This window comes from Falco punctatus, assembly GCF_963210335.1.
Source record: "Falco punctatus genome assembly, chromosome: 2".
NCBI lineage: Eukaryota > Metazoa > Chordata > Aves > Falconiformes > Falconidae > Falco > Falco punctatus.
Window position 1 is genome coordinate 19,266,859 of NC_137581.1, and position 21,429 is coordinate 19,288,287.

At 41.2% G+C, this 21,429-nt stretch overlaps 1 protein-coding gene across 1 annotated transcript; it reads left to right on the plus strand.

The window, feature by feature from the left end:
- The first annotated feature begins 2,580 nt into the window (after positions 1-2,580).
- On the plus strand, positions 2,581-19,658 carry FDX1 (ferredoxin 1). The gene is made up of 4 exons (XM_080377207.1): positions 2,581-3,365; positions 9,920-10,044; positions 12,856-12,985; positions 17,114-19,658. The coding sequence occupies exons 1-4, from the start codon at positions 3,205-3,207 to the stop codon at positions 17,226-17,228; spliced, it is 531 nt and encodes a 176-aa protein (XP_080233333.1). The 5' UTR covers positions 2,581-3,204; the 3' UTR covers positions 17,229-19,658.
- The last annotated feature ends 1,771 nt before the right edge of the window (positions 19,659-21,429 follow it).

The following is a 21,429-nucleotide window of genomic DNA, read 5'->3' on the forward strand; positions in this document are numbered from 1 at the left end:
AGTCAGCGAGTCTGGATCAGGGGCAGGCTTGCAGAGATGCAAGACAGTACAAATAGGGCTGCTGCGCAGCTGCATGGTGGCACAGGCAGGGGCCAGTGCAAAGCCTCAGCTTGTAAGTGGCTCTCAAAGGAAGGGAGAGGCAGGCCCTCACTACTAGCTTTTTTTCACAACTGCTCTTATCAGTGAAAGAGCTGACCTTGGACTCTGCCAACTAAACTTCTGCAAAGGGGTAATGTGCTCAGGGCCATGGCAGTCTGAGGGCTGGAACAGAGCTATGAAACATGTCCAACATGGGGTAAAGCTGATTAGTGGAAATGACCTTCTTCAATAAAATGGTGTATGAATGAAAATCCTGTATCAAAGTAGATTGAAGCAAAGCTCAAAGAACTTACATTCAGTTTGGGGGAACCAAGAACTCTTGCTGTCAATGATGGCTTCATTAATAAGAAGCAACAAGGGACATACGGGATATTAACTGATGACAAACTGATTTGAGGCTATTAATTTGATTTGTACATGAAAAAAAATAATCAAAGGCAATCCTAGGATGTGTCAGGGCCATACATTTCTATTAAAGACACTGTACAAGACCTGAAGTGAGTGTACTAACTAGTCACCCATGTTTAACAAGGGTGAATTCAAACTAACATATGCACAAATAGCTAAGTGGGATAATCAGGAGAATAGTAAGCATTTCCAATCTTATGAAAGGAAACTAGTAGCAACAGTAAAATAAAAGGGCTGGACAGGGTACAACAAATGATGGGTGGACATCACAAAGAACAAAAACTATTTAAACTCATGGGCAGCCCTGACCAGACACAAATCGGTATAAATAATCCTACAATAAGAATAAAATTAATAAAAGAAATTACTTGAAAATTAATAAATAATTAAGCCTTCTCCCCTTTCAAGTAATGACATTTTGGGACTGTTTTTCAGTGCAGTTAATACCAGCAAGAAACCTTTAAGAAATGGATAAATACTTCTATATTTAGTTACTTGAGTTGCATGTGGCAGCAAATGTTTACATTAGAAGGTCCAGAGGGTCCCTTTCAGGCTTATTTCCTGCATTAACCATTAATTTATGACAAGCAGCCTTCTGGTTAAAGTCAGACTAGATTATCTGATGTGCTCTTTTCATTTTAGAGTATTAAAAATGCACATAAAGCTGTATGTATCTAGTCACATACTGCCTTAGCAGTACTGCATATATAACCCTATGCTGTAGTGACAATATTGAAATAAACTATTTTTTGTGGCCTCATTCCTTTGTGTTGAAAAAGAGTGAAACCTAATGAAAAAGAGCACAGTATGGGTGAATGGATACCAGTATACTAGCTGAGGATCTGGCCCTCAGAGTATTTATTTCAGTGACTGCTCTATGCTATATTCACATATATTATCTGCATTTATATTAATATATGATTTAATAAACATATTGAGTGTATTTACTTCAGTTACATTTAAAAGATGTTACTCTACGAACAGTGTATTTGAACAAATGCAATTATTTTGCTAGTAATCAAAGAACAACTGAAAGCTGTCCTGCCTGTATTACACAGTGGCAACCTGTGTAAAGTTACTGGCAGCATCTGTGACAGGTACAGGAAAAATGGTCAGTCTCATGTCAGCTGAAATGCAGAGATACACTGTGCATCTACATAACTGTAACACTTTAAAAATCCTATGCTAAACCTAGATGGGGAGAACAGTGAATTTGTTTTTATGGGAAGAATACTGGATTGTAAAGGATGATTATTTGAAACAGATTTGCTATAATGAGATTCATAAAGTGTAGGTGCTATAAAGGCTACTTTGACATAGCAATAATTGAAATAAAGCTTAAAAGACAAGATTCAGACTATTAAAATCTGACATTCGCCATATTTGTAACAGGTAAAGGGAATCACTCTAACAACATTGAGTCTAACATAAGAGGGTAGGAGCTATATACCTGAAGCAGAGAAAAATGCCACATTCAAGTCACTTGGTTTATGGCCAGTCTGGAGGCCCTTGACATTTTCACCACAACTCTCTCCTCTCCTTAAAGAAAATACACCAGTTAAAGTTATATAGTATAATTTTATCTCCCTCTCTGATCTTACTTTAATGTGACAAAAAACTTGTAAAATCGTAAGACATCAGGAATAGCATCAGCTACCTCAAGTGCAATAGAAATAAACAACATTTCCTCCTTTTCCCCATTTATTTCTCCTCCTGTTTAAATCATTTCAAAGTAAATGCTCCATTTCTTCCTCATTCACTCAACACTCTCCAGTCTGGGTACAGCAGAGTGAAGAGGATGCACATAACCATCTAACCTAACCAGGCTTGTAGAGCAACGTGTGCATTGCAGAGAGCCAAATTAAGTCTACAAGTGCAGTCTGTAATTGCTCAGAAAATCTCAGAATTTCCTATTGCATGTACTGGTATTTCAACCATTCACCATGAATGCTCACCTCCTGTTAAAACCTCTGATAGCACTGCTGTCACTTTGCTGATGCCTGGGTTTTAGAAGCTGATCTTCTGTTGTAAGAAATAGTAATGAGGAACTGGGAATTTCTCAGCGGTCCTGCCTGGACAGCCCGGTGGACAGCTGAGACTCCCGAGCTGCCAGCTCTGCTTCCCTGGGGCCATGTTTCTTGCCCTGCCTGCAGCCAGGGAGCCCAGACCCTCGCAGGCCTGGCCTCCCAGAGATGGAGGAGCCATCTGGGATGTAGTGACAGCTCCTTGGGTGTCACCTCCACAGTGTCAGGGACCCCGCCAGGGCCCAGGCAGCGCTAAGCCCTGGCCCTGGCCCAAGCTGTGACAAGAAATCCCTCACAGACCCAACCAGGCAGGGCGGCAAGGGGTCGAGCTCCGCGGGACCGCCCTCCCGGGAAGACTAAGGCTAGCTCTTGGATTTGGGAACCAAAGAGCGTCCACTGGCCCGCAGCGCGCTCTGAGGGAGTAAGAGGGAAGCTGACGGAAAGGCGGCCCCTGGGGCGAGCGGTGTTCGTAAGGCCCGGCCCCTTCCCTCAGCGCATCGCTGCGCACTTTGCGTAACGCCGCTCTTTCCCCGCAAAGGGGGGCGGGAAGCGCGCTGCGTAGGCAGCTGCGAGAATCGCCGCTGCTCGCGCCAGAGGCGTAAGCGGTGGGACTTTGCCCCCGCCCTCCCGCGGTGCCGGCGCGGAGGCCCAGCGTTCCCGACTTGCTGCCGCCATGGCTGCCCCGGGGCCGGCCCGGCTGCTGCGGGCTGCCGCCGCTTCCTCCCGCCGCTGGCTCTTCTCCTCCTCGCCGGCAGCCGAGACGAGGCCGGGCTGCGGTAGCGCTGCCGTGAGGGCAGCCCGGCTGTTCAGCCTCTCTGCCCGGGCGGTGCTCAGGTAAGAGGGCCGGAGCCGCGAGGCGCCGGGTTGGCTCCTCACGGTGGCGGCCGCCTTCGCGCCGCGGCAGTGCCGTGCCGTGCCGCGCCGCTGCCTGGGCCTCGGTGCTGAGGGCACCGGGGGCCGGCGGCCGTCTGTGGCATGGGCCGCCCGGGTGGGGGCGGCCGAGCTGTGCTGCCGCGGCGTGACCTTCCCCCGGTCGCTCGCCGCGTCGTGGGCCGCAGGGCCCCACCGTCCCGGCCCCGCCGCCGCCTGGCCCCCTCGGGCCAGGTGCCGGCCGCCTCCGCGCCCCGTCTCCCGCCGTGGCTGTGGCACCGAAGCGCGCTGCGGGGGAGCCTGATGGCGGGCTGCCCCCGGGGTGTCGACCGGGCGCCCACGGCGGCTAGGCCGAGCCGTGCCGGGGGTTGTTAGCTGGAGGTGCCGGAGGGTCGGCCCGGGCCGAGGGACCGCACGTTGCTGTTAAGCCACCACGCTTTATGTGACCTGGAGCCCCGCTGAAAGAGCTTATAATGTTACGGAAAGCTAAACTAGGGTTCCTGTGTTCAAACTCGTTTTCTAAACGGCTGTGAGTGGCTAGGCTTGTGGTGGAAGTACAGCACCCATCAGAGCCCAATACTAAAGATATCTTCTGCCTTTGGTATAGTTTTTCATTACTGAAGAGCACTTCTGCGTCTAAGTGTGCAGAACACCTCCTCTTTTCACCAGTATGTATGAGTAGGTGTTGCAAAATGCATTATGCCTGTAGACATTTAATATTCCACAGCCCACAACGATAGATTTGCAGCTTACTGCATGTAGTCAAAGACTGTATTTATGCATGGCCTTCTGGCTTGTAGCTTGTATATTTAAAGATAGGTCAGAGCCTACAGTTAGCTGTCTGTATTTAATATGCAGAAGTCCTAAAAGCCTAATTTACTTGATTGCCAGAGAAGTTTCTTTGACTCAGAACAGGACCCACAGTCAGCTGCCCAACATCAGGGGCATAGCCTAGCCTGTTTCCACAGGGTTGGGTAGCACCCTCACCATCAAAGCTGTTTCAGTAGTTTGCTTTTAAACATTCCTGTAGGTGCTCTTTTACTTACTTCCAGCAGATAGCCTCTTTCCATATTAAAAGTAACTTTTTATTCTAGTACTGCCGTATGAGGTGGGGCAGTTGATAGTTGAGTGACCCAGCTGAGCGTCTTAAAAATAAGTCTGAGTGCCCTGATGATAATTATACTGAGGTCTCTGATTTGCAGCTTTTAATTCAAAATAGAAAAATGCCATTGTAAAATGTTGTCAAGTTTTTTAAAAGTTATTGAAATTATTGAACAGGGTAAAAATAGGAGGAAAAAGAATACTAAAAAGGGAAAACCTTTCCTTACATAATAGTAATCCCTCAGGTCTTTAACAAACAGACTGAATTTATTCACATTCATTGCGCAAGCATACCGGCAAAAAAGCTCTCTTAAGCAAGTATTTCAAATGTATTGTTTATATATTCCATGTAATCGCTTGGCTGAATGAGTAAATGAGTTGGGAGAAAAAGAAAACACTTCTTTCTATATGATCTATATTAGTGTGCTCTCCTTTTATGTGCAAGTTATTTTCTCTAGTCCTGCCATTTCTGGATGTTGTATTATTTGAGATCCAGTTCTTGAACTTTATGCTGTTCAAATATACAGTCAGTGTAAAGAGATAAAAAGATGCTTCACTCTTTGTATATGTAAAATCAGCTGTATTTGTGTCTAGAGGATGAAGACCTAGCTATACAAAATCATTACCTGAGGTGACTCTTGTGAGCAGAGGTTCCCAGGTGTTTCAGTGAAGCATCAGGTGTTATGTGTTCATTTCCATTTCATTCTTTGTCTTCCTCCATTTTTATCCATTATCCTTCCTTTTCATTTCATAGTGAATAGTAGTTATCTCAGAATTTTTTTATACCTGTGTAGGTAGCCGTACAATATTTTTGATGCACAACATAATTACTACATGTTTTAAGGATTAGTTCAGATTAACCTCTGTATTTTGAGGCCTGTATAATAGTTTCATTCATGAAACTCTTCCGACAGTTAGGTGGGGCTGTTAAATTTACCATTGCCAGCCAGTAAGCCCAACTTAAATGCCTCTGTGCAATGCATTTAGCATGGGTAAAAGAGGAATTAAGAGGTGGGTGCACACCTGCAGCAGGGCTGTGATCTTAACTGGCGTCACTGGGACATGGTGGGATGGCTCCTATGACTTGAGTGTTGGAATGTAAGGGTACAGGCTCTTTAGGAAGGACAGGCAGGGGTATGAGGAGGTGGTGTCACCCTCTATGTCGATGATCACCTGGAGTGCACAGAGTTCCACCTCGGGATGTATGAGGAGCCAAACAAGAGCTCATGGGTCAGGATTAAAGGGAGAGCAAGGACAGGTGACAGTGAGGGTCTGCTACAGGCTACCCAATCAAGAAGACTGAGTGGATGAGGCCCTCTATAGACAGACAGGAGCAGCCTCATGTTCACAAGCCCTGATCCTCATGGGGTTGTTCAGCGACCAGATAATCTCTTGGAGGGACCACACAGCAGGGCATAAGTAATCCAGGAGGTTTCTGGAATGTGTGAGTAATAACTTCTTTCTCCAAGCGATAGAGGAGCCAACAAGGAGAGGTGCTATGCTGGACTTTGTTCTCACCAACAAGGAGGGCCCGGTGGGCAGTGTGAAGCTCAAGGGCAGCCTTGGTGCAGTGACCATGACATGGTGGAGTTCAAGATCTTTAGGGTGGCAAGGAGGGCACACAGCAAGCTCGCTACTCTGGACTTCAGGAGAGCACACTTTGGTCTCTTCAGGGACCTGCTTGGTGGAGTACCGTGGGATAAAGCCTTGTAGGGAAGAGGGGCCCAAGAAAGCTGGTTGATATTCAAGGATCACCTCCTCCAAGCTCAGGAGTGAGGCATCCCAACAAAGAGCAAGTCAGGCAGAAGTACCAGGAGTCTGGCATGGATGAACAAGGAACTCCTGAAGAAACTCAAACACAAAAAGGAAGCCTACAGAGGGTGGAAGCAAGGACAGGTATCCTGGAACGGATGCTGAGAAATTGTCCAAGCAGCCAGGGTTCAGGCTAAAGCCCTGATAGAATTAAATCTGGCCAGGTACATCAATGGCAAGAAGAAAAGCTTCTATTGGTATGTCAGTGATAAAAGGAAGACTAGGGAAAATGCAGGCCCTCTCCGGAAGACCTGGTTATCTAGCATGTGGAGAAGGCTGTGGTGCTCAATTATTTTTGTTGTTGTTTTTTGTTGTCTTCACTGGCAGGTGCTCCAGCTGTGGCACCCAAGTTGCCAAAGGCAAAGGCAGGGATGGGAGAATGAAGAATCAGCATTCCTGATAATCCTGAGGCTATTTATACTTTGCATAGACCTAGCACATTTCATGTGCATTGCCTGTGTCTAGTTCACAGTATGGTAGTGTTTGGTTAGGGTTTTTTTCTTCACGCAAACAATGTATGGGTAGACAAAAGCCATGTTACTTGAAATTTATGAAGTCTAAATATTGTTTCATGCAGGTGTGATTATTATTTTTTAATGATATCTCATAGTCATTTAAAAGATCGGCACTGTGTGGTTTGAATGTCTGACTAGTCTGATTGTTATGTACACACACTTCTGAAAGTATTTTCACCACTCATGCTCATGCATAATAAAGCCTCAGTGATTTTTTAAAATTACATGTTTTGGCTATATGAAGAGTGGTAAAGATGGCAATAGCAGAAAAACATCCTACTGGAAGACTTAAGAAGGCTGTCTCTAACTTTATTACAAATAAGTGAAACTAAAATTTATCAACCATGGTGGATTAGATCCTGTAGAAAAGACTAGTTACTCTAGTGATCTTTTAACAAAAGTCATTAACTTAGTGGTGGTACTTTAGTTTGTCCTGTTGCTGCATGCCACACCAGTTAGGCATGCACAGCCATGGTGCAGTTCCACAACTGGCTGAAGCTAATGTAAGATTGTTACTGCTGAGAAGAGGATCCCATTCCTGTTTACTCATTTTTGTTGTGGGCAGTGGCACTTCTGTCAGTTTTGCTTGCTGGTTCAGCTGGGGCTACTGTGTTACTATGGTTGATTTTCAGCCAGATTAGCAAAATGAGTTGACTTGCCGTAGTACAGGTGTAAGGATGATGGCAGGGCAGTTTGGAGTGAGGACCACCCAAACCCACTTTTCTTTTTTATATTAAAGAGATCAGTTTTAGCTGATCATTAAGCTTAGATTGTGTTATTACATCACAAAGTTGAAGTAACACAATGGCTTTAAGTTGATGTAAATGCCACATAAGTGGCAGATCTGACTGTGTGCTGGTTCAGACATTTGTATGGACATTGACCTGTGAAGGTTGTGTTTGGGCCAGTTTTGTTTCTGGGGGCGAAAGGAACAAAGCAGGGAGGGCAGGACCATTCTTCTTGTGACACTGTGGTGGTATTATGCCAGATTAAAATGTAATCACAGGTGACGACAAGTTTCAGGTGTGTTTTGAAAACTGGGAGTGAGATTGACTTGTCTGTTACAAAGGTTCCAGTCTTGCTGTTTGGTCCATGTTACTTGTGATCACCTCATCCTGTAATAGTGGATGGGGGTATGTTTCGGATATTGGAAGAAATACTTAGTACTTGCCAAGTCTCTGCTGTGGGTGGAGGATGCCCCTAAGTGTAAGTACATCTTGCATTGTGTGTGCTGTCAGGGTTGTGTTGACAGAAGTATTTCTGTAAATGAGAGTGTATTTCCGTGAGCTCTGGAAGGGCTTTGTGAACCAGTTTAACATTATGCGGTAGTGGTTTACTTTGGCTGTCAGAATGTGACTTTATACCTTTCCAGATGATGGGTTTAGATTGCAAGTCTTAAACTACCAATGGAGGTGGTGAACTTTGTGCTAGTATGTTTAAGAAGTGGGTTCTTGTTTCCTTGGTTGTGCTGTGAGAAGTGTTAGCATAGCAAAGGAGCAAAACGAAAAGCAAACTGGTAACTTAAGCCCTCACAGAACAGTTTGCTTGAGGTGGTTCTTTGATATCATGGGTGACTGTGCAACACTGATTGCATTTTGTGAAGATATATCTTAAGATACCTGCATTTTATTATAGTGCACACTTCAGTTGCATTCTGCAGCTCAGCAAGGTCAATCCTTCATTATCGATTATAATTTTGGAATGAATTTGTAGTTAATAGTAGCTTGTGTTTTCCTTCTGGAGAATGGACTGAGGGATGATATGACAAGAATTGAACATGACATCATAGTGAATCACGGTGCATACTGCTGCCAACTGAGCTTACAGTTGTGGCAAGTATATTAAGTCTAGAGCAACAAACATTTGTTGTTTTGAAAAACAAGCTACGGCTTAGATTGCTAAAAACACCTTTTCTTTTACCAGTTCAAAAAATAATCTGTTCACTGATGTTTCATTATGGCTACTTTCAAATTTTTGCTTTAATATTCAGCTCTACAGTTAGAGTTTTCCTAGGGGCAACTTGATTTTTCAAGCGTGTGTGTTTTCCATACGATAGATCACCCAAAGCCCACAGTTACTAAAAAAGATCAGAAGTAATATTAAGCATGCTGTTCTTAAACGTGGATTTCACATTGAAACACATTTTTGCATTAGCTTTCAGTTGTTCTATTTGTATCTGTTATCGCTTGGTAGGATTTTTTGCTGTCCATCCAACAAGGTTTTTTTGTTTTGCTCACTTTTCTGTAGGAAAGAAAATAGTCTGTTTAGAAGCAAACAAACTGTATTTTATTTGTTAGTATATTAAAAGCTTTCCTTTAATTTGCATGTCAAATAACATAAAATGGAACACAAAAAGAATCTTGGGGTTTTGTGCATATTAAAAGCTTTAGTCTTAAACATATATGCAGACTGCGAGAGATTTCTTTCTTAAATAAATATTAATTGCCTGAAAAGCAAAGCAGGAAAATACAAAGCCACCTTTCTTTGAAGGCAGTGTCCAAACTTTGAACTTCACTGGAATTGGTATTTACAAGGTGAAATCCTAAGAGAACCTGTGGTCAATAAAAGCATTCTGCTTTTGGAGTATTTCCATGTTTGGGAGGAGAGGAGAATCAAATTTTGAACTAAAAAGTAAAATGTCTTGGACTTTAAGCAGGAATGGGAAAATTTAAAATTCATCCTAAATGTTAATGATGAGAACAATTAAAATTTCATAAATCCAAAGCAGAGGTCCACAGAAAGCTGTGGAGAGAAGCATTTTACATAAGCTCTTTGCTTTGATAAAAATACGACTATTGTGCCTAAAATAAAATAGCTCTGATAGCTCTGACTCGGTGAAAGGTAAAACATCAGGATTCTGTATAGTTCCTAGTGACAAAACACAAACCAAGTGTTTCTTCTTATTTTTCATGGCCTTTGTTCAATGTACAGCAATAAATGGCTGTACCTGTTACAGCTTTTAAAAGCCAGTCAGTTAGGTTTCCGTGCTGCTAGAGTTGATCATTGCTTTAATAGTATTCAGTCAATGTTAAAGAGCTAAAAAATTGTATAATTCTTTCTTTAATTCCGTTATATACTTTTCTTTTTCAGCTCAGAAGATAAAATAACTGTTCATTTCATAAATCGTGATGGTGACAAATTAACAGCCAAAGGAAAACCTGGGGATTCACTGTTGGATGTTGTTGTTGATAATAATCTAGACATAGACGGTTTTGGTAAGTAGATTCACTGAATACTCTATCCAGTGTCTAGACATCGTTATGTTACCAGTTTATTTATAAATACTAATAGAATTGTAGAATCATTTAGGTTGGAAAAGACCCTTAAGATCATTCAGCCCAACTATAAATGAATATTTACTTACGAATTTATTTATAAAACCTAGCTGTACTTTATTTGGATTTTCTCCCCATTTGTTCTTTCCTGCAGGTGCATAGAATATTTTGGGTTAAGTACCAAAAAAATATTTGGGGTGAGCCTTGCTTGAATGTTCAAGGAGGGGAATGTGGACAGAGTGCTGTCAAGGTGGAGTCTGAAAGATGCCACCTGCAGACTCTTGTGAGCTGAAAGGTTCTGGAGACAACACAAAACTGGTGTGTTTTTAACGGTGTCTGGTTACGGCGGTGTCGCTATGCTGTCTCAGTTCATTGTTGGGCTTTTTGTAGCACAAATTGATGTAGTATTTGTGTGCTAAGTGAAAGAAACAACCAAATCCATGTCAGTTGGAAGGGAAGAGCGAGAATTTTAATTCTTATTAAGACTGGGGTAAAGGAGACCAGTGCCCTGGTGAAATTCTAACTCGGTGCAAGTCCTGCTTAAAATCAAAATGGGAGGAAGTTACAACACCTCTGTATTCCTTCAAGCTTTTGCACTTTTTGTACTTAGTTCCATTGAAGTTGTAGAATTCTGCCCGTGCAAAGCAGGGATGTTTGTTAATGGCAATTAAATACCTCCAGACCAGTATTTATGTGAACGTTAGCTTAAGAATTAATAGTACAAAATAAAGCAGGAAGTGAAAGTACAGTTTGCATGAGTGCATGCGCATAGCCTGGAGCAATTAGCCGGGGGGGGGGGGGGGGGGGGGGGCGGGAAAGTAGGGTAGTATAGCGCTGTTTGAAATCTGAGGTGTGTTTTATTTAAGTGCAAATAAATTTCACTGCTAGAATAAAACCGTTGATAAGGTTTTAAATCTCAGACTTATGTCTGAGACCACTCTTATGTCTAGATTTGCATACATCTGGGGAAGAAGAATTAGCTCTTAAAAAATCTTTTGCATTATGGGTTGGGGTAACTAGCTCTATGTGTCACTTATTAAATATGGCTAGCCTGCTTATATTCTACAGTAAATATTCTCTTAGTTTGTGTAAGCATCAGCCATGTTAAAGCACTGTGGTAAGGGCGGGGGCGGGAAATAACAGATAATGCTGTTAAACAGAAGCCAAACTAAAAATTGGAAATACTCTTAACAATCTTCAATTGTAATATGCTAGTCCCATTTCAATAATCATTTGTTAATGAAACATCATACGAGGGCAGAGAAATAATGCCGTATAAATAATGTAAAAATGCATGTTCTGTGTTTAGAGAAAAGTGAGGGGAAAAATGTATATCTTACCTGTTCACTTCTGTCACTAGGGGGCATCCCAAGTGCAGTAATAATAATCTTTATAAGGACTTTGAAAACTTTTGACTGATTCAGCTGCACTCGATTTGTTTGCTGCTCCTGGCTTTGTAGTTGCAGAAAAACCTTTCACTATTCAAACAGACTGATTAGTGTTCTTTCTTCCCCTCCTTTCTCCCTCACCTCCGCCAACATTAAAACACTTAAACTGCTGAATGACAAACTTTACGTTATTTGACACTTTATTTAAACTCAGCTTTTTCACATGCATTTGTAGGTACTTGAATACATGATACATTTCAAGTCTTCTAGTACAGTGTCATGCTCACTTTGAATATATGCTGTTGATACCGTTACTATATGTAACAGCATGGTACTTTCTGTGTGGTTCTTGTGGTCTGATAGTGAATCCCACTGCTTTTCATAGCAGTGGTTATACTCACAGCCTTGCTTCCCTTTGTTTCTGTATGGGTACAGAGGTGGTGTAGTCGTGATACATTAGCCAAGTTTCACTTATTTACTCATTTCCAGGGAAAGCAAAATCAAGAGTACCACCTGCTTCTCTTTTACCAGTTTAAGTCAGAGGTGGGGTTTTTTGTCCCCCAACTCCAGTCTACACAAGTATGAAGAGTTCAGCTTTCTCCTCCTTTTGAAATTGCATGTTTGTTTTTCAGCAAAGGGGAGAACTGTGTGCTAGCCCTATACAGTGGCAGAGACAAATTTGTTAGTGTTCAAACTTTCACTGTTCTGTGATGACTTAATTGCTCTAGCAAGCAGGTGTGGTTGATGCTTGTTCTGTTCAACCCTAGCAAATTACTAGATCCTTGGCTTGGGCTGCATTACCTAGTAATGCATGTAGGCCTCTAACACAGAGAAAACGATCTCTGCTGATGCCTGACTACTTGTGTTGCTGTGAATTTGTGTTCTGTTGAATGAGAAAAAATAACAAGTACAAAAATCCCTCCTTTCTGTACATCGGGGGAATTTTTTGTATAGCAAGTGTCCTCTGTTGAACTTTTTGAGGAAGCCCCAAAATGATGGGAAAGAGAAGGATAGAAGGATCAACCTTGGAAATAAATTAAGAAGAGCTGGTTGATAGCAGCATTGTTTGCTTTTGCATTCTTACAGTAGAAAACTTTTCTCTCTTTAAATGGTAGAAAGAGAATTAGTTAAGTATTTTAATTAACTACAGCATTCAAGTAAATCTTAATGTGGTAGGGACTGTAGAAATACCATTGGCAGTTGAATGCAGAGTAGATACATGAATGTGGGAATATATGAAACATTAATTTTATTAATCAACAGAGATACTTCTTGTATGAGACGTATGAAAGGTTTCTTCTGAAATTGTGCTGTAATTTGAAACTTGGATTTTCTGTTATCTTGATTTTTTTTTTTTCTTTAGGTGCATGTGAAGGAACGCTAGCCTGTTCAACTTGCCATTTAATCTTTGAAGACCACATATTTGAGAAACTAGATGCAATTACTGATGAAGAGATGGACATGCTGGACCTGGCATACGGCCTCACAGAAACGTAAGGCAGCATAACACTTCAGTACATCAAAGAATGGAAAGATGAGTTTGCAGATGGGGCAGTCCAGTATTCTTAAATGCCTTAATGGGCTTTTAATGAATAGCTGAATTCTGTTACACAAATGGGACTGTCACATTTAAATATTGTTTATCTGAATTCATGTTAAAAAGATGGTAGTAGTAGTAGTAGTAGAAGTAGTAACTTCAGTTTTTGTAACTGAAGAGTGGCAGTTACCAGTACTTGCTCTTCAGAGGTGTCTGATGTGGAAGTGTCAGATGCTGAAAAAAAGACCAAAAACCCACTTCCTTCAACAAAAACTTTGTTGCTGCTGTCATGTGTGTGAATTTTTATGTTCTTGTTTCCCTTCTCTTTTCTGTCTTTCTTAGCCTGTAGCTAGTTAATGTATTTTATGAATGTGTTTACACTGGTATTTTAGTTTTGGTCAGATCTTTTTGCAGAATCACAGAAGGGCTGAGGTTGGAGGGGACTTCTTGAGGTGTTCTGGTGCAACTCCCTGCTCAAACAGGGCCACCTAGAGCCAATGCCCAGGACCATGTCCAGTTAGCTTTTGAGTATCTCCAGAGATGGAGACTCCACTGTTGTTTATGTACATTGATAAGATCTTCACCCTGAGCCTTCTCTAGGATAAATAGTGTCTGCATGGCAGTGTCCCCGCTTGTCATGCTTTGACTCGTGTCAGAGTGCTCTTGGTGCACACAAGCCAGATTCCCCTTTGGGTGAAACTAACCCCAAAATGTGCCCTGACTGCTAATGGGCATTTCGGTGCGTAGGATCAGACTAGTGGTATTCTGAAGTAACCCTTTTTTCTACATCTCTCCCACCATCATGTACCGTGTCATTAGGGTATCGCATCTTCATCGCAGGCTCATTCCTAGTGGGCTGCGCTACTTGCTGGTGTACATGTAGCCTGTATCATAGAACATGAACAGTAGACAGCTCCACCTTACAAAGTTTCATAAGCCCTTTCTGTCACGCTTCAAGGTAACTGCTTGTTCCAGTTGTTCTTGCAGAATTTTTCCAGTGATGTCGGAGGGCTTTATACCTGGCCTATATAGCATTGAGTTTTTATGTCTGTGTGAAGAATTACTGAGTTAACTCATTTATCTCCTTATATCAGTAATGGGAATCCCATAGTAATTGTTTCTATGTGACAGTACACTTTCTCAGTTCAGCCAAATCTTAACTTTTCTGAGAGGTTGTAAAGGCAAAGAAGTCAAGCTATGATAAACTTTTTTTAGCTTCTTTTGTTTTATCCTTTTTCCTGTCTCCCCAAAAAACATTTTCAATTTTGAAAAAAATCATAAGCCTATTAAGGGTGAGTTTACTTCACTCTTACCATCTACCATAATTCTAAAAGTAACCTTTTAGATTCTGGGCCAAACCAAATCCTAAATAGCTCTGGAGGCCAGTGATCTAATAAATTTTTTTCTTTGGCTGCCTTTTAATTAAAGATTTAAAGCAAGGAGCTTTTACTGACAAACAGTAGAAAGCCAGAGCTTTCTGTTTAAATATTTCTATGTTCTCCTAGAGTTCTTGAAACTGAATTTAAGTTTTAGGCCCTCTGAAGACACTTGTACTGCTGTCGGGTTTTCCTAACATGATGTGTTCTTCCTATGGCCAGGGATCTTTTATATGTGTGAGAGGATGACTTCTTCTGGAAGGTGGAGTTTTGAGTGACTGATATTTGCTATAGTTTACCTGGTCTCATGTGCTAATACAAACTTGTGTAATGGAGATGCACTACTATGCTCTATCATAAGTGTAAGGATAAAAGCTTTTTCTTGTCAGTGACTGTATTTGGGAAAGTTTCAGCTAGCAGCTGCCATGAAAGCTTTTTTTTTTTTTTTTTTGTAAATGAAGGACTAATTAGAAAGGTTAAAATGAAATTGTTTTGACAAACTGTGGAACAGTAGGGATTATTAGAAGTAGTAAGATAGGGGAGAGGCAAGCCCTGGCAAGTTAAATGTTTAAAGAGAACACCGAAGGAAAAAAAATATGCAGAGAAACAGCTTGCTAAAAAGTAGAAAAATATTTTTGTTTCTAACCTATCAGAAGCAGGAAACTTGTCTGCCTGAAGAGCCTGTGGGTGATGTAGAAGGTGCACTTAAAATATAAAAAGATAACATAAAAAGTCAAGTTTCTTTTGCATTGCTGTTTCCAGAGATGTTACGCCATGTCTGTGCACTGGAAGATTCCTTTGCAGAGGGCTTCTTGGAGTGTCTGTCTCAAACTGGATGAGTCCATAGAATTAATATTACAGCAAATAAGTAAAATGGGTAGTGACAAATGGTGATGACTAGGTAGCATTCACCCAGGCGTTCTACAGGAACTATGACACTTCTCAACTACTGTCTGTACGGCTTAATTAGTTGGTTTAAAACTGCTTCCACATCAAAGGAATGGACGGTAGCACCCCAACTTTTAAAATGACATCATCGGAACTGAAGAACAGTGAGTCTTGATTGCATACTGGACATGTTAATCGTGTGTCTGTGGGCTGCTGCTTTTTTATAGTTTGTACTACATGATGGTAAGCAAAGAATTCAATAGAGCTTTTGTAGAGGGATGTAACAGGTATGGGAATTCTTCAGTTGAGTCACTGAGTATGAAGAAAATATTACAGTTCATGTAGCGTACTTAAATCCTTTACTAAGTTTTGTGTTGCAGTGGGATAAGAGTGGAGACCCTGTAAAGGATAAGTAATAGGTTTTAAAAAAAATAGCTTGCTTGCGGGGATTGACTAAATGATCTTTTTTGGGGTCCAAGCTTCTTCACCTTTAAGGGGTGGAGGAATCTGGTTAAATATCTCTAAAACTGTAAATGCTGTGGAAGAATTTGAATAGGAGAAGGTAGTTTGTTTCTCACAGTGTTATTTAGTGCTGCCTAGGTTTTTGTACTGCTGTGTAGCAGTCTCAAAACAAAGGGCAGTGTGATTTCACATGAAGTGAATCCATTGCCATGCTACAGAGTATGTATGCAGTCAGCACTGGTCTGTAGTGAAAAAACATACTTTAGTAAAATTAAGCCATATGGGCAATGCTGCATATAAATACCAGAAGTCATATTTATAAGATTCCATTTCTAAAGCTATTTTTATGGGTACATATTAATGAGATTAAATCTTCTCGTTAATGTATGTATTAATATGGACAATCCAGTAATTTGTGGTATACAGTCACTTACATAAAGTGTTACTTTGGGGTATAGTACTGAATTGGGGGCTTTAATTGATCACTACATGCTTGAAAGAGTTCTGTGTAGATGTTAATGTAGTACCTTTTTTTAATAATATCTCTGCCAGCATTCCTGTACTGATTAAATCCTTCAACTAGTGCTACAGGATATTGCCCGTCCTTGCCAATGTTTTAAGTATTCTGTACTTCAGTACCAAGGCATAGACACTGAATTAAAGATATCTCAGTAATAGAAGTGGCTTATGTCTGCAGAATTTTGTTGTGGTATTAAATATTTTGATTTTAGTTGCTTACATACAACATTTTTTATGTTGAATAAATGATAGGTAGAAAAGTGAAGGATTACATCTCCTCAGGTGCCATGAGTATTTTAGCCTTCTCTTTTCTACGTTTCTTGTCTTTTCACTCTTACTTTTCTGTCTTAATGACTCAATCTGGAGTTGTTTAGTTTGAAGACATTGGACCCTGGATAGGGTAGGTTATGCTTTTTATGAGGCTTTCATTCAAATTCATTGCCTTCATCTCTTCAGAGATGCCAAATGTCCTTTGGGAGATCAAATGTCACTCCCTGCACTTGACCTAACTATTGGTGACCCATTGAAAGTGGAAGGGTCACCCTTACTATATGTTGTCTCAGCAATAGGAAGTACTCGGTGTATACCTTTCCAATGTACTTGTTATTTAATGATGATAGCAATGAACTCTGTTATTTAATGTAAATCATTATTATTGCCACGTATATCTTTGCATTGATGCATGCAGTTCACTACTGATCTTGATTAAGACCATGTACAAGAGTGGCTGTTTCTAGATCATAGTACGTTCAGGATGGCTGAATGTTGGAGGCATAAGGGGGTAAATGCTGTTAGATATGATTGGCTAAAACTAACGACAATGTCGTATTTCCCTACAGATCACGTTTAGGCTGCCAAATTTGCTTGAAGAAATCGATGGATAATATGACTGTTCGAGTACCAGAAGCTGTTGCCGATGCTAGACAATCAGTAGATATGAGTAAAAACTCCTAAAAGAAAACATCTTAGGGGTTTTAAAGAAGCTTAATTATTTTTATAACTTATTTTTAAATGTATAATTAAATATGGAAACTTACATAATTGTGAGTTATTTTATATGACTATCAATATTAGATTAATGCTATTTTAATTTTCTTTATAGAACCTCCTATATTTTTACGCTTAAAATGCAATAATACTTCTTATAAATGATTACTGGATTATAAATGTTAGCAACTGCATTACAGATTTCATATAATGTTATGCCAAAACCTTTAATGATGTTTGAAAACTGGATCACTTCTACAAGACTTCTTCTAAAAACCCCATGGCATTTCTCTGTTTCAGACCTGGATATGTAAGAGAACAAGAGTGCGTGGGGTCTTTTTAAAGTGTTGTCATTAAACATGGTGTGCTTGGAGCTAATTCACGCTCTTAGTAAATATGATACTTTCTCAGCAAATACTGGGTTTTCAGGGTAGGGATTTTACAAACTTTGGAATCTTAATGAGATGTAGCCACTTTTGTCTTGCAAAAATACTATAAAACCATGAAATCTAGGGGCCAAATGGGAATGTTGGCACCTGCAGCTTAATTGCTGCAGTGCACCTCTGTTGCCCAAATCAGAAGTCAAAAAACCTCAACCGTATTTGTTTGACTACACTACAAATTTGGGGATACGCATGACTTAGAAGAGTAAAGCCTTGGAGCTTTCTAATGGGAGAACATAACCACTGGAGGTAATTGTGAATTATTGGCATTCTCTGGAGATGGCCGAGTTGGGATTGAAGAAGGCAGTGTTTGTCAATACAACATTTGTTCTGAAATCTTTATTGCATTTTGAGTTTTGAGCTTGTTCAGGAGGCAGTCTGGTGTTAGCTAGGGTATTCAGCTTAAAGAGATTCGCAGATTCTGGGCCTTGCTCTGAGGATCATCTCAGTAACAGTTGATGTGAAATGATCAAGTATATTTATTCCATAAAGATGGACTAGGTTCCCCAGAAGATGTAGGGAGACCTCCATGGTGGCATAGTGTGTGGGCTGATGATGAAGAGCTTTCAGTTGGATCTTGTTTTAATATTTCTGAAGTAGACCAAAATAAAATAATATTGCTAAGACTTCCTATTATTCTCTCCAGTTTTTGTTGCCGAAATAATGAAACGGTCGTCACCAACACAATAATTGTTACCCTTATAAAGTTATTTTAATTTTTTGGTGTATTTTTATAGATAAATATATATATAAATACGTTTATTTACATTTGGATGATCTAATTCATTCATTAATGCCTTATTTGAACTGATGACAATAACATCTAGACATCTTTCCTTGCATTATTGTATTTATGGAGAGGGGGGGAAAAATAATATTTTTCTGGTGTTGATATTTGGATTATTCTGAGCTTCATGAAGAGGAGAAAAAAATAAGTCCTTCTTTGTTATAAAAAGAAATGTTTTCTAGAACTGTATTGAAAGTAGATCTGGTTCAGATTCTTTCATTTCCCATCTTGAGTAGCTATTACTTTGTTTCCTGGTGTTCCCTTTGGACTTTCCCCTAAACCAAGACATGCTTAATGCGGTCTGCTGAGAACTTAATCATACAAGGCTTTCAGAATACATTTCCTATCTCATCTAACTCAAAATATGACTTCAGAGTTGAAATTTCCTGGCCTTTTGAAAGACAAAGAGCGATGCTGGGTAGCAGGGTGGAAATAAATTGAAGAAATGTTCTGAAGATGCTGCTGTCTTTCTCTTCAACTGCTGTGGCTAACCATAATTTAGAGGTTACCCTCCCACAATCAGGCGCTAAGGTAAATCAGTGCTCACTTTGCATTGCCTTTGTCCTGAATTCATCTGTATATAGTAATTATTACTAAATCTTGAACTTTTTTTTTTTAATAACGTGAGATACAGGTCTTTAGCTTCCAAGAGAGGGAACTCAGGTTATAACCAGATGTACTGTGCATTCTTACATTGGAAAGAAATCTGAGGTTTCGGTATAGCTGTTGGGTTTAGGGGTGGATGTTGGTGTTTGGGTTTCGGGGTTTGGCTATTGTTTTTTTTGTTTTATGTACAGCACCAGGCACTTCTCCTTGGGGCAATCTTGAAGCACTTAACACTGTGTTAAACAAATGTGAAACGGCTCTTGTGACAGTTTTCTTTCTAAGCCAAGGTTGTTTCATTGAGCACTTCCTGTGACAGCTGCTCATTACAAAGACTTTGACTCTCCTATAGTGTGCCTGTGGAAGGAATTACTTAGCACAACAAGGCAAAAAAGGACACTTCAAAGTTCATTTTGAATCCTAGAGGTATCCCATATTGCATGCAAATGGAAATCTCAGAAGGCAAAGGAACTGATGTGTAATCCCTGAAATACACAGCTCGGAGATACTTGCTTCCTTGTTGTCAAAATCATTTGCAAATAAATCTTGTTTTATATCACTTTCTGACACACCTTGTTTGTATTGATTTTTCTTCCCTTTTTCTCTAAGCATTGAGTGTATTTCTGGGTGTGAAATGGAACTTAACAGTTAATGATACACGTTCACGTGTAAGTATGAACTGTTGTGCAATGGCACACAATTAAAACATCAAACCTAGTTAAATGTGTATTTACTTCCTTGTCCAAATAAAGATACAGGTAACCTGCTTTCTAAAAGCATTTCCTTTCTCTGGTAAAGTATCTTCTGTCTCTCACCCCTCAAAAATGAGAAGAAAATCACAACTGACTTTGTTCCCTGTGGTTTTAAACTTCAGTTCACGGCATGTGCTCACAGTGTGGGGCAGGCACGTGCTTTTAATTCACAAGCACTGGGGAGGGGGGGGTGGTGTGTGCTGCCTTCTGATTCTTGGGGGTGGAACGGTGCTTTGGATTTCCTTGGTTTTGTGAGGAAGGCAGGAGAAAACCATCCTCTTGAGAGTGTGGGGGAGCATGTCTGTGGCTCTAGGTCACATCCCTTCCCTCCACCCCCTTAACTGCGTTGGGTTTGGGATCCTGTTGGCTTCTGTTCTGGGCAGGGAAGCTGACCACGGGAGGTTGCAGTCCCCATCCCTGTTTCTGTCATGTTCTGTGTTTGTGTGGTGTCTGAAGGGGAAAGGAGGTGCCTTGTGCTCCCACATGGCAACATCTCGTTCTGCTGGGGGAAATGGCCATCAGCTGGAGTGCAAGCTGTCACTGGGGAGAGGAGAAGGGAAGCTCTCCAGGCAGTTTGTTACTTCTTGGGCAGAAAAGTACTTGAATCCGAAGTTCCCCGGTTTTGACTACAGGGCTCCAAAAGATTTAAAGCAGTTGTGTCCCAACTTAATTCACATCCCGTCTGGAGGCAAGCTGAAAAGGCGATGTCCGTAAACGGCTGCAGTGAAAGTGGCAGTGCTTCCCCTGCTTACAGGTCTGGGCTAGGGCATGGACGTTCCCTACAGCCTGCCTGCCTTTTGCCCTCACAGAGGGCAACATGGTATACAGAAAAAAAGAAAAAAAAAAAATTCCTTATTCCTTGGGAGGAAAAAGGAGAAATAAATCTCAAGTAATGCTCAAGCTGAGTCACTGAGCTATCAAACAGAGAAGGTTTGGGAAGAGGCTGCGGCTGCTGTAGGTGATTCTTCCTCAAATGATCTGAAAAGATGTGGAAGGGGAACAGGGATTTCCTGCCCCTGGGGGGGCTGTTGCCACTGTGGGTGGCCGTGTAGGTGTGCGTGCAGCTGCTGCGGGCTGGAGTGCCTCTGTCCTCTTTCTCTCCCTGTTGCGCTGCCAGGACAGTAGAAGCTGCACAGTCTGTACATAAACCAACAGGTGTTACAAGTAACCCTGAGATATAAGTTCTAATCTACTCACCACCACTTCTTTTTTTATGAACGTAATTTTTTTTTTTTTTTTTTTTTTTTTTTTTGTGACCTGTTCCAAATTTAAAAACGCCTTAAAAGTAACTTCTGGCCAGCAGTGATTTAGCATTTGCAACTGGAGCAAACTCTTCACCTAAAGCTGTGGCCCCACTGTGCTCAGAGAAAAACCTCTGGGGTCCCCCTCCACAGTTCTGGAAGCTCCCTTGACCTCAGCCCAGCAGCAGAAACGTTGTTTTGAGCCCTGTTTAGCACCATGTGCTTCCGTGAGTGGTGTTACCTCGGTCTGGCTGGCGGCATCCCCTTTATGCCTGACCCCTTCCATAGCACAGCACTTGCTTCCCCAAACAGGCGCCGGGGTGCATCTCATATCTGCTAGAG